Source organism: Agrilus planipennis, unplaced genomic scaffold, assembly GCF_000699045.2.
Source record: "Agrilus planipennis isolate EAB-ADULT unplaced genomic scaffold, Apla_2.0 scaffold116, whole genome shotgun sequence".
Classification (NCBI taxonomy): domain Eukaryota; kingdom Metazoa; phylum Arthropoda; class Insecta; order Coleoptera; family Buprestidae; genus Agrilus; species Agrilus planipennis.
In genome coordinates this window covers 2655-16716 of record NW_020438978.1, presented here as the reverse complement: position 1 = coordinate 16716, position 14062 = coordinate 2655, and the positions used below count along the sequence as shown (strand labels likewise).

General features: G+C 33.6%; 1 protein-coding gene across 1 annotated transcript; it reads left to right on the top strand.

Annotated features, from left to right (window-relative positions):
• Window positions 1-190: 190 nt before the first annotated feature.
• On the top strand, window positions 191-13822 carry LOC108735591 (aspartate aminotransferase, cytoplasmic-like; the record flags this gene model as incomplete). The annotated part of the gene is given in 3 exon segments (XM_025975492.1): window positions 191-1347; window positions 1407-1588; window positions 13714-13822. Coding segments are annotated over 3 exon segments (403 nt in total), but the record flags the coding sequence as incomplete, so codon positions are not given.
• Between the last annotated feature and the right edge of the window lie 240 nt (window positions 13823-14062).

Sequence of the window (14062 nt, the reverse complement as noted above, 5' to 3'; positions counted from 1 at the left end):
AACCCATACCTATTTATATTAATAAAAATAAGAATATGGGAAGGGTATGATTATAAACAAATAGAAAATGGAAATAACAAAAATACCAAAACAATTACAATGCAGTTTTATTTATTTATTCATTTATTTGGAAAATATTTGGGTACCTACAGTTAATTATAGATTATAAATATAAAATAAGGAAATTAATAATTCACTGCTTATTTAAGATACATCAAACAATGTGTGGCTTTGATCACAATTATTTAATATCCTATACTTTTTTGAGTTCGAGTTTTACCTAAGGATATATTACGGTAACATATGCCAAAAAGTGTGGGAATGCTTCAGAATAGTTATTTGTCTCATTGCCTCCAGTTAATACGTGTGAACCTGTGAACGGTATAGTAGCTCTGCTGTTAAAATTTATGAAACAGTTTTTTTATTTATTGCTTTTTGCTGCAAACGATTTTGATATAGTGTACTGCATGATTGATTGCAAAGACCTTTTGGTTCATTTGCACAAGTTAAGGCTCTTGATTAGTTTCAATATTTAAGTGAATTTACTAAAATCCTTCACCAGTGACTGTTTAAATCTATACCTTTCAGGACCACCAGCATCTGTAGGCAACATTTTATGTAATTACAAGTAAAATACATATTACTGAAACATTCTACTTAAAAAAACTAATACAAAAATTAATAGGTAAAACATTCGAAAAAGCCGCGATTCGGAAGTTTTACCAATTAATATTCTCTATATTATTATACTGACTGATCAAGTGTCCATCAGTACTTACAGTTTCTCTGTTCTGTTTGATATTAACTTAACAATAACTAGCTTGCCGAGGAAAAAAATCTATGTTTTGAGCTAAAGAATAAAAATCAAATTTCAACTTAAAACATAGACTTAAAAGCTATCAAAACAACACAATTGTGCCACAATCATCAGCAATCAGCTGTTTGCTTGTCGACACTTATCAATGTAATTGTCAGTTGTACAGCCAATCACGTAAGAGCCGTTACACAAGTCTAGTAGGTATAGAGATTTACGCACGCTGGGTTGGAGGTCATTAATGTCATCAGTGTGACTTTTGTAGTGGAGCTGTTGATATTACTTTATTTTTTATCAGTTGCTTTTTCGCTCTACTGTTTACTATTTTAACATTTAAAGTTTATTATTAATTGTAAGTGACTGTAGTGCATTATTTACTTTGTTTCTTTTGCCTGTTAAATTGGTTTGCGATTTATAAGAAATGGCAAGCAGATTTTCTGAAGTAGAATTAGGGCCTCCAATTGAGGTCTTCGCGCTCAATAAAGCATTTCAAGAAGATACTTTTGAAAAGAAAGTCAGTTTAGGAGTTGGAGGTACTTTTTGTTTCATGCCTTTGGATTCAGCATCGTTACAGTTTATTCTTAATTTATAGCATATCGTACAGATGCGGGAAAACCATGGGTATTACCTGTTGTCAGAACAGCTGAAAAGGCCCTAGCTAATGATGAAACATTAAACAAGGAATATTTACCGGTATTAGGTCTGGAAGTATTTACTAATTTAGCTACAAAAATGCTTCTGGGAGAAAATAATCCCGTTTTGACGGAAAACAGAGTAAGTAAATAAAAGTGATAATTACTATCCAGACAAACATAATTTTTTAATATAAGCTGCTATCAGTTTTCTACTGAAATTCACCAAATGTGCTGAAGCAAAGTTATTTTTTGAAATTGAGTTGGCTTCAGTGTAAACTGAAACGTCCAAAAAAGAATTCTCAAACGTTAACAATTTAAAGAAACGTTTAAAAATTATGCATAAACAGCCAGTTCACTTGTGACAGTCATAGAAAAAGGCATAACCTAAAAAATGTTTTGTTTGAGACCGTACGCAATATACGTAAATCACAGACAACATGTAAGCTTTGAATTACATGTCAGACGTTTTAAACTTATTTTTATTTAAAGTCTGTATTTTCTAAAAAAGATCTGTCAAAAAATTCCGAGTTTTTTCTATAAAAATTCATAATTTTTGGATCTACGTTGCATTATATTAGAGGAAAACTCAATCGCAATAATAAAAATAACAGCACATTCGGTTTATTTACAAGAACAAATTGTACAACAATTAGCGATATTGATAATTAGTGATGTTGGGTTTTCTGGTCGAGTCTTGAATACCACAGCCAGCTTGCCTGCCTTCGTTTCAACTCCCGCGTCCGCGAGCTCCCTTGTCACTTGGTCACTGTGTTGGTTTCAACTTGCAACCAAATAGTGTTTTTGCTAACACGAATCTTCCTGACAACTAAAAAGCGTCTTCATTTATTTCAGAGTTAACTATATGAGTTTCGCCTAAATAACTAGTAGGTTGGTTTAATCAATTTCACTATTCTGAAACGAATAATAATCAGTAATTGTAAGGCATAATGCATGACAAGATTCTGCATCAATTGTATCAATTCCTAAAATTCTAGGATTAAACTTGGCCTGTTAAATATTTCCAAAAATAATAATCATTTATTAAAACAACTACTGTATTTAAGAACATATACATTTATTCTTTATATATATTAGTTTCTATATTTTCGGTAAGGTTAACCATAGATACCATAGACAGGAGAAGTTTATAGATGAATAACTCAAGGGCCAACATTAGATAAAAAAGGCGGGGGAATTTTAATTGGGGCTTAGTTTTGCTTTAATTTTTTCAGTTTTGTTAAATGATGAAGTTAGAATTTGTCATATAACAACCTATATTCAAGAAGAAGATAGTTTGTTTCTTCTTGAAGATAGATTGTTACATGTCTAATTGTAACTTCACCCGGGTATACTGCGAAAGAATAAGAGTATCTAATATACATTAAAAATTAGTACAAAAGATTTTTTATTGGATGAATATGTACAAATGACCATTTTTATAAAGAAAAATACTCCTTAAGTAAAGATAACAAACTTATATGCATATATGCCTATGTTGTGGTGGAAAGTGATCTTAATAAAAACAGAGTCACAAAAACGTTTGGCGCATTTTATACAGAATACAAAATGATGTGATGAGTAAATTTCGGCTTCACGCTGACAACACCACCTGTAAACAGCTCAATTCAGTTTGAGAGTACTGTAAACAGATGTGTAACAACAGTCTTAATGGGATCAGTAACCTACTCGATTCACCAACTGATTTTTACAAGTCCTAACTAATATATCTTTTATATTAACACCCCTAGGCTACTCAATGCTGTATTAAGAAGTAAGATATGATAAGATAAGAAGTAAGATAAAGTTACCAAGTTAAAGATTACCCAACGTATAACGTCACGAATCTCGGTACTTTTTTCCTAAAAACTTTTGATTAACGACACATTTTTTCGCCCTGTACAGTTGAAGGATGTTAAATATACTTACAAATATAAGGATGAGTTACAGAGATAGAAGAGTGATACATACTTAGTTTGTATAAAGAGCAACATGCAATTATACACTTGGAGATTATAAACGGAACGTGGTAGTAACCATACCTAAAAAGAGAGGCGCGGATAGGTGTGAGACATTTAGAACAATTAGCTTAACTTCCCACGCGTCAAAAATCTTAACGAGAATTGTACAGAGGAGTGTGGAAAAAAGGGCGGAAGAATTATTAGAGGAAGATCAATTTGATGTAAATACAGAAAAAGCTTTTGACAATGTTCAATGGGACAAGATGTTAAATATACTTAAAATGTAGGCATGAGTTACAAAGGCAGAAGAGTAATACTTAGTTTGTATAAAGGGCAACAGGCAGTTATAGAGATGGTACTGCAACGTAGGGAAGTAAATATTAGGAAGGGAGTCCGACAGGGATGCACACCGTCCCCGCTACTTTTTAATCTAGACATCGAAGACGCGTTCAACATCATTAAAGACAGTACAGCTGTAGGGATAGATATGGAGGGGCAAAAAATTAGTATGGTTATATTTGCAGATGATATAGCAATATTAGCATCTAGCAAGGAGGAGATAGAGATAGCTTTAAGTAACATGGAAGCAGTATTGACAAAACAGAAAATATGAAAATAAATAAAAGTAAAACAAAAATACTGATATGCAAGGGATGAAAATGTAAGGAAAGAAGGAAAGAGTGAATATAAAGATAGGAGACAAAAAATTAGAAGAAGTGACCGATTTTAGATATCTAGGAAGTCAGATAAGGACGGAAGGAGTAGTAGGAATATAAAGCATAGAATAGCGCAGGGTCGAGTCGCCTTCAATAAAAAGAAGTCACTTCTATGCTTGCGAACGATTAATTTAGCAATTCGAAAAAGATTGTTAAAAGTGTATGTTTGGAGTGTGGCGCTATATGGATGCGAAACATGGACGGTGGGCGCGTCGAAAAAGAAACGGTTAGAATCGTTTGAAATGTAGTATTACCAGCGAATGATGAGAATACTGTGGATATAGAAGGTTACAAATGAAGAGGTATTAGAATGAATAGAAGAACAGAGAACTCTATGGAAGTCAATATAGTTTGGTAGAACACCTTATCAGGCATGAAGGTCTAGTCAGAGACATAGTAGAGGTAGAGACAGGAGTTAAGAGGAGTAGAGGTAGACCTAGATTAAATTACTGTTCGCAAATAGTTAAGGATGTGGAATGTTCTAGTTTTAAGGAAATACGAAGATTAGCTCAGGATAGGAAAGAGTGGAGGTGCGTGTCCAATCGGTCTTAGGACTGACGACAGTTGACAGATGACAGTTGAAATGCATTCCCGGATATTACAATTTTCTCTTCCCCGTTTACTATGTTCTGAATAGTAGTAGTACACACAAAAAATAGCGACATTTAAGAAAACACGTGGTAGTGTAGCTTCATTAAAGAATTTATTTAAAACTGCAAATTGTTAAATCATTTGTAAAGAGTATCTGTACTGTACATTACAATACCAAGTGTTGTTGTAAATTTGTCCAGTTTTTTGTTATAATTCAAACATGTTTAACTAAGTGTCAATTGACTAAGCCATCAATATGATCTAGTGGATCGACAATACTTCTGCTTCGAGGTTGCTTTCACGCGGAACACCTGACAATGAAAAGGAAATTAATTGGCATAAACGCATTCTTTACATTACACACTTAAGAGTAGCTCTGTTGTATGAGTTACGTTAACAGAGCAGACAATTTAACGATAAACTTATAGAAAGTAGTGGAATGTGAGGTGGACATGCTCATATAAAATTCGGATCCTTCTATTGTATGCACACGATAATGTAGCTTTATGTAACGTTGTTATGTAGAACACCTGACAACAAAGGGAAATATGTACAGACAGAAATACAAGGTGCATATTAAAGAAAAGGCAATTATTACATTACATTATACTGTATGTATACGTACTACACTGTTTCTAGCGAGAAACTTACAGGAGATTGTGGATTCGAAATTGTCCTCATACAAAATATCTGAGAAGAGAAAGAAAATATGTTTTAAGGAAAATACGTTGTAATTATTATTGAAACACCACTAATGATGTTACATTAATTAGCTCAAGAGAGGACACGATTTAGCGAGAAACCTACCGCAAGTTGTGGGCTCCAAAGTTGTCGTGGTATCATTGACAATCACAGCATTACTTCGTCCATAGAAACTTGTGATGGGGATGGCGTGTTTTTGCAGCGCAGTATCAGTGGATTCGACAATCATAAAATGTATTCGTATGCTTTTAAAATGCCGTGTGGATCCTGATAAAAAAATAGAATTTGCAAATGTAGTTAATTAGTAAATCCATTATCTTATGTAAATTACACTGAAATCGGTTATTGGGTACTTCAGAATCCTCTGCGGTATTTGTGTAACATGCGTTATGGGAACTTTACCGGAATTATTTATACTCGCCTACTTGACAATTCTTCGAGGGTCGTGTTTTGAACGTTAGAGCAAGTCAATTTCTCCCTAGCCGAGAAATTCAAAGAAGGAAACACTAGCAGTAAAATTCATTGTGCTGTGTTTACTAAAACTTTTAGGCTCAAGTAAAAATAGACACATTTTGTACTTCAAACAGTTCAACCCATTTTCGAATATTTTCAACTTTGCCTCACTTAATCTATAATCTAAGTCATATCTATTCTTGCGTTACATTAATTTTATACATAAGTTTAAGTTACGGTTGACATAGTGGAAGGTCATCGTTAAAGCATTAGTGTCTTTAGCTAAAAATAAACAGTTGAGAAAAGAAATAGTTAATAATTTCATCGTTATTAACAAACCATTGGCCCTTCAAGCTGGATTTTGTGAATCATTCAGCGAGCCAGCATTACTTCCTGAGCTCCCAAAAAATACACATCTCCATTCCATCCTGGATTAAATAATCGAAGCCACAGCACTACTTCCTTGGCTTTTCAAGTTTGGACAATCATCGCCTTCAGAATTTTGGAAGAAATTGTCGAAGTAAGTCTCTATTTTCCTTTCCTATTTGTACCATTTTATTTTTATGTCTTTGTATCCATCTTATTCAAAATGGCTTTTTTATCGGGTTCAGAAACACTCATAATGAAGCGAGGGCAAGTGAAAACAAATGTAACTCGCTTTCGTAAATGCAGTCAAAATCTGTTATAACGACACCGAAGGGACTACTCACATTTGCTCGTAAAAACCGATAGTCGTAGTAGCCGGTGACGTTATTATTAAGTACTTAATACCTATTATTGAATGTGTGATTAATATATTCATATATAAAATAAAACTACATTTTATTTATTTTACATAAAACGTATTATAAAAAGACATTACGTACATATAATTATCATTTTTCTACAGCATTGAAACCATCATTCAAAGTTGGCACTGTAAATTGTTCTTCAGTCTCTTCCTGTTCGTCATTTTCCTCTTGAACTTCTTGTACAATATCATCTTCCGTAGCTGGTGCACAAATTGCAATAAAGTTATCTACATCAATAAACTCCTTAGCTTCAGTAGCAGATATTCTGAGAATTACACTAGACCCTAAATTCGACTCGTTTTTGTTTACTTTTGCGATCTTAATGGTCATTTACTGTACCAGATGTGAATACTGTTACTTATTCAAATGCTTACAATACAGCTGGTCGTTATAACAGGTATAATTCTCCGAAAATATCAGTTAAATGTAATCGCTTAAAGAGATATGTCGTAATAAGCAATGTCGCAAAAACCAGTGTTTTTTATAAGGCGGTCTAACAGAATTAAGCCGGGACCTGTGATTTTGGTCAATATAACCGGTATGTTGTTCTAAACGATGTCGTAGTAAACGGTTTTGACTGTATTTAGATTCACTTTCGTTAGATAGATAAAGTGGCGACTAAAAATTTTAATAAACAATCTTCAAAAATTTGAAGGAGTAGGTACTCTCGCAAATCGAAATTTTGCAACCCATTAATTCGGGTGATAACGATACTCATGAATTATTCGAAAATTATTATGAATTATTAAATAGAGTTGATAAGTTAATAATTAGTTGAGAATCATCACGAATTCAGTAACGTCTTTGTCATCTAATTTAAAATTTAACGATATGTTGGCGCGTGCCTATGATTAACATCATCCGTTTTCTGGTGTTTATAATCAATCGATGTAATATTTCGATTCGTTTAACTCGTTGATAGACTCTAACACATCATTGTCTGGTGTCGTAAAACTACATTACTTAAAATCTAATCTCTATTCCGTTATTATTGGCAAAAGTAGACTCTAGAATAAAGTGCCAACAATAGCAGAGTTCTTACATTTCTTATCCCATAATGTCGATGTTTTAGAGTCAGTAAGTAACAAACAAAATCAATCATTCAAATCTAGCAACACCCGAACAAGTTTTCTAATAAAAATCGTACCTCTTTTGTAGTTACTAGTAATTCTTCAAAATGCCCGGTATGTTCTGAAAATCATGCGCTATACAAATGTGCCACCTTTTTGAAAAATAATCATCACTATAAGGTCGTCAGTCCTAAGACTGGTTGGACACGCACCTCTAGTCTTTCCTATCCTGAGCTAATCTTCGCATTTCCCTAATACTAGAACATCCCACATCCTTAACTATTTGCGAACAGTAATCTAATCTAAGTCTATCTCTACTCCTCTTAACTTCTGTTTCTGCCTCTGATATGTCTCTGAATAGACCTGACAAATTGACCCATCTACAGAAAATGCAATTCTCTCTGTCTATAAAGACGCTAGTATAAAAACATTAGGTTTGCAGTGGAATTCGGCAAATGATACATTTTAATTTTTTTATAAAGGGAAATGATCCGCCTCAAAGAATTACAAAAAGGTCAATCTTGTCGGACGTGGCTCAAATTTTTGATTCTCTAGGTCTTCTTAGTGCAGGTACGGTTACAAGAAAGTTATTGTTGCAGAAGCTTTGGCAACTGAAGTTGAGTTGAGGTGAATCAGTATCATTCGCCTTATTATCGACACTTATTGAGCATTTAATAATCAAGGGAAAATGTAGTGCCTGGATGTTCAAAACATGTCGAATCAAATAGACAATGCCCTTTATTCGACTTGCTGGCATTGTTCCCAATGTTTAAATTTTTGTCTCTTTCACCGCTTTATATAAAGCTAACATTGTATAGTTTTCTTAAGTTCCCAAAAGAGCGTCAAAGTTATTAACTTTGGCATTAAATTAGCATTTAATTAACGTTAAATTTTCAGCAAATAATTATATTCTGCTTACTTTACAATTATGAAATTATCCAAGGAACCGTCTTTAAAAGCAAATTAAATGATCTAAAAAAACGGTTCTGTAAAAAAAACTAGTAAGATTTTAAAACTAAACCCCTTTATTGATTCTAACAATGTAAGGGTAGGCGGTAGATTAAGAAATTCTCAGTCATCACATTCGTTGAAACATCTCACATTGCTACCTCAAAAACATCAATTTACCGACATATTGATCAATCATATACATAAACAACAGTTTCAGCCGATAACGAAGCCGATACGGTTTCAGCCGATAACCTCGGAGCGGTGCGTCACGAATATTGGCCTATTTCGGCAAGAAATACTATCAGAAAAATTATTAAAAACTACGTCCCGTGTTTCAGAGTAAATTCACATTTATCTCAGCCAATGATGGGTGATCTATCAGCAGTTAGGGTTGCACCAAGCAGTTTCAATATCAGGTATTAACTATTGCGGTCCTTTTCTGGCTAAAGACTTACGCGGTTATTTTGATTTGCTTGTCAACCAAAGCAGCTCATATTGAACTGGTCTCTGATCTATCTAGTAATGTATTCTTGACTGCACTTAAGCGTTTTATGGCACGTAGAGGTAACGTTGCTCACATATATCGTGACAATGGTACCAACTTTGTTGGAGCCAACCGAGAGCTAAAAAAAATTTATAATCATTTTGCAAATAAAGGTAAAGTATGTTATTTGGTAGAAAACTTAGCCCCATAGCGCATTTCGTGGCATTTTATTCCTAATTGGTCCCCACATTTCGGCGTAGTAAAATCGGTGAAACATCATATAAGGAATAACCGCAAACGCGTCGTTAACTTATGAAGAGTTAACTAGTTTGCTAGCCGAAATTGAAGCCATTTTGAAATTCCGACCAATAACCCCGATGCTCTATAATCCTAACGACCTTTCCTATCTATCTCCTGGTCATTTTCTCATTGGAGACATCTTCGCTTCGATCCCGGAGGTAAACTTGGAAGAGGAGAAAACATCGAAGTTCCAGCGTTGGCAACGTATTTGTTAGCTGAAGAAGCATTTTTGGTCACGCTGGTCCAAAGAATATTTGGGATGTCTACAAAATAGAAGCAAGTGGCGCTTGAATAAGGGACCACGACTTCCGAGGGGTCAACTGGTAGTGACACCAAATGAAGCATACATTAGTTGTTAAGAAAGCGGGCATTTGTGAAGGAACCAGGAATGCACTTTTGTACAACAAACAGTTGTTTTTAAATACATATCATCTACATTAATATAAGTGAAATTGCAGGTCATATTGCAATTTGAAGTATATTTACAATTTTAACATTGTCCCTGCTTTTTAATTAAGGTATGTTACGTTGGCAAAATACCCTTTAAATGCCCTTTCCGAATAAAAAAATTGCAGCTATATTTTGTCGCTTTAATAAGAGCACTCGCTACCGAAGTCTATGTAACATTTTATACTTGAAAATTTTTCGTCATCGCTAACATCTCGGTACCTTTCCTGAGATCGACGCATCCTTCTCTTTGATCCCTCCTCCCACTGCTGATTTTTCTCGTTCCCACGGGTACTTCGCCGAGTCGGAAAGTGATCTTTTCGCTTTGGCATCATAAACACTTTTTTATTCAGACTGATTTGCGGATTTGGGATCTTATATCCCACTCCTGATATTAGAGGAAAACTCAAATGAAATAATAAAAACTATCAGTACCTACAACCGATTTATTTGCAAGAAAAAATTGCGCAAAAATTAGCAATATTGGTAATTATCGATGTTGGGTTTTCTGGTCGAGTTTCTAATGTCATACACGCAGCTTGCCTCCCTTCGTTCCGACTTATGCATCTGCAAGCCCCCTTGTCACTTGGTCTAAAAAAAAAATTGTCAAATTTTTTTCGCTCCCGTTTATATTTCCAAGTGCTTAAGAAACCGTAAACTATCGATAACTACAAGGAATTAGAATTAATACATAATAATACTCACTCTTAAATAAATATTAATTGTTGTTAAATAAACNTTCCGGCATAGTCCGGAGGGACTGCCCGCCCACCAGCATTACTGGCTGGTGGGAATGAAACACCCAAAAGTTTTTTTTTATACAAACTATCACTCTTCTATCTCTGTAACTCGTCCCCACATTTTGAAGTATATTTAACATCTTATCTTATTTAACATTGTCAAAAGCTTTTTCTAAATCTACAGATCCTATGTATGCACTCTTTCCTTTTTCTATCGTTTTCTCTATTGTTACCCGTAAATCTAGAACGGTCTCCCGTGTTCTTCTATTTCTTCTAAACCCAAATTCTTCCGCCTTTTTTCCATCCTCCTCTGTACTAGCTGAGATTTTTAACGCAGGGGAAGTTAAGCTAATTGTTCTAAATGTCTCGCACCTATCCGCCCCGCTTCTTTCAGGTAATGTTACTACTACGTTCCGTTTATAATCCTACAAAGCGTCTAAAATATTCCTCAGTTATTAAAAAATATAATTCTTATGCGGTATTTATTTATTCAGAATATATTCATACAAAAACAAAAAACAACTCTCTTAAAACAAGATAAAACACAAACAATAAAAATATAAAATTTGAATTACGAATAGTATTCACATCTGTAATCCTTCTGAGCAACTTTAAGAGATACCATAAAACTTTATGCACTTCATGTGGTACCACTTTGTACAATAGTCGCATTCTATATTTTTCTCCTCGTTTCTTCGTTGGTTGTGCATGCTTCTTATGCGTGTTCTGCCTTTTCATGAATCTGCATTCTGCTTTTTGGCGACTTTCTTTCCGCAGTTATGACTTTCAAAATTGAATTGTCTATACTATAAGATGCACGTATGTCTTCATTTTCTATATAGTTTTAATCTTCGTAATAAATCTGTATTATTTGTGATCTTGTAATCTTTGAAACTAAATCTTCATTAAACTTTACATTCTTTCCAACGATAACACATTTGTTTTATGTATCTGTAATCGTTAAGGCAATATCGTATCATTTTAAATTTTACACTCTTCGGGTCTAATTTTGTGGGTTTTTCATTTAGTATGTGTAAGAAAGCATTACAACCAAATATTTTTAATTTCCTTACATCAGGGTTTCTATTGAACCATACAACGAAACGATTTATCATTAACAGTTTCTAGTTCGCTTTATTGCATATACCACTTAATTGCTTTTAGCAATGGTATAACAAAGCAACAAAGCTAAAGGTTCGATTCCCCGCGAGGGTGTGACAACAGAAACATATTTTCCCTCATTAACCTGGGGTAGTTTACAGTGGGAAAAAAATTAAAATTAATTTTCAAATTAATATTTGATATCAACCCCTATTAAATGTCAAAGTGGTTCATATATAATTAATATTTACTAATTTGCGATGCTACTATATTAACTATGAATATTCGCTAAGAATTATATTGAAAATCTATTGATTTATTTTTAAAGAGTTTTATTAATACGTTGCAATGACACGGTGAGTTGTTTCCTGCCTGAATCCGCCCCTGTATTTGTCGAAAGGTCGATTAACACTCGCCACCGGACGATTATCTTATCGTTTCATCTTGATATGTCGACTCCCGTTTAGTTGCGTCCGGTGTCTAATTTATAAAAGTCGTTTGTTTTAATTTGTTGGGAACGTTTCGATGATTAAATTTATCTTGCGAGTAATTTTAATGAGAGCTAAGAACTAGTAATAAAGGCGATTACTTAAAATGCGCCATTAATGTGACTTGAATACCGAACACGGCAGATTTACGGCCTACTTATAGGTGCGCTAGTTGTGTTCCTATNTCTTCCTTTAAATACTCTTTTGTTTACTTTCGGGAACCTTCTGGAAAACGTCCGGATAGTTTATTGTTTCTTTGAACTGTTTAACTGCTTTCCCAGAACGCAGGTACGACACACACATATATAAATACGGCGCACATGAAGAAAGGCGCCTGCGGCTAGTCGGCAAATCGATAAGCCGTGTACACTCGTGCTCGCTACAATTTAAAGTTGATTCGAATAGTTTAATTCTTAGATTCACCGGAAGTAATTATTTTTCGTTAAGTTTTGCCTATTTAGTCTTGGTCTTGTTCGCTCGATCTTGATTTTAGTCTTGGTCTTGTTCGATCGGTCTTAATTTTAGTATTGGTCTTGATCTTGGTCTTGCTAATATAAAGATAGTCTTAGTCTTGGTCACAGTCTTGCATTTTCGGAAGATCAAGACCAATTTTGCTCATCGCTAAGTGATTCGTTCGTCTAAACGTAGTAGGTCAGGATTTATCCGTTATTCAAACGACAGATTTTTCTTAATAGGCTATCAGATTGTTCATATGATTGCTTATATTAGGTTATTAAAATTAAAGTAAAGTCTAAATATACTTATACGATCCTTTTCTCTGAAATTTTAACTGCAGGAAACGACGCTGACCGAGTGATAAAGTAATAAAAAAAAACAAATTATGTCAATCTACTTTTTGAGTAACGCAGGTAAACCTTAGTTAATCAGGCGCAGTTATTTAGAAACTTATATATGACGAATCGCGTAGCAGTATTTACGATTGATTCTGTAACGCTCTGGCAAAAACAATACCCTATGGTAACACTGCATCTACGTATTACCTTGATTATATTTTTGAAGTTTTTTTGTTAAAACTTAATTAGTAACTAAAAATTTCTAGCACTAAATGTATATAAATTCATTATACAAAAATTAAACGAAAAATTTAGCTGATCTTGCGGAAAATGAGAAATGTTAGCGCAAGCACATGAAGTTAGTTGGCGAAACAATTGGAATGTTTATGCTATAAACACACAAACGAAGTTATGAGAATAAAATAAATTAGCAAATGGTTTTGGCTCCTAGGTCAATTATATGTAAATAGATTTTTGTTTAGTTGTTTATATATTTAAATAATTCTGCCTTTTTTGAACAGTTAGATATATTTTTATTTGATTTTTATTTTTAAATACCACAAAAATAAACTAATTATATAAGACATGAAATATAAGTTAAGTCTTAACACTACCTAGTTGAACTCTATTTAAAGTATTTATTATATTAGTGTTTAATATAAACTTAAAATATTTTAGACATTTGGAATTCAGTGCTTGTCTGGTACTGGTGCATTAAGAGTAGGTGCCGAATTTTTAGCCAACAATCTTGGGTACAGCACTTTTTATTATTCAAAGCCTACTTGGGGTAAGTGTGAAAATACCAATGTTAATAATGATATTTAATAAACTGTGTAGGTTTGACACCGTTGAAAAAGATAACGCTAAAGAATCTTAAGCAAGTTATCAAACAAGGATAGATCAAGTAACTAATCTAAATTTATTGTTATTATTCAGTTATACTCATAGAAATTATTTTAGTAAATTACTAATTATCTTTATCTTATCAATTTTGCAATTAATTTTAAGAGTCATTACGTAGCCGTTG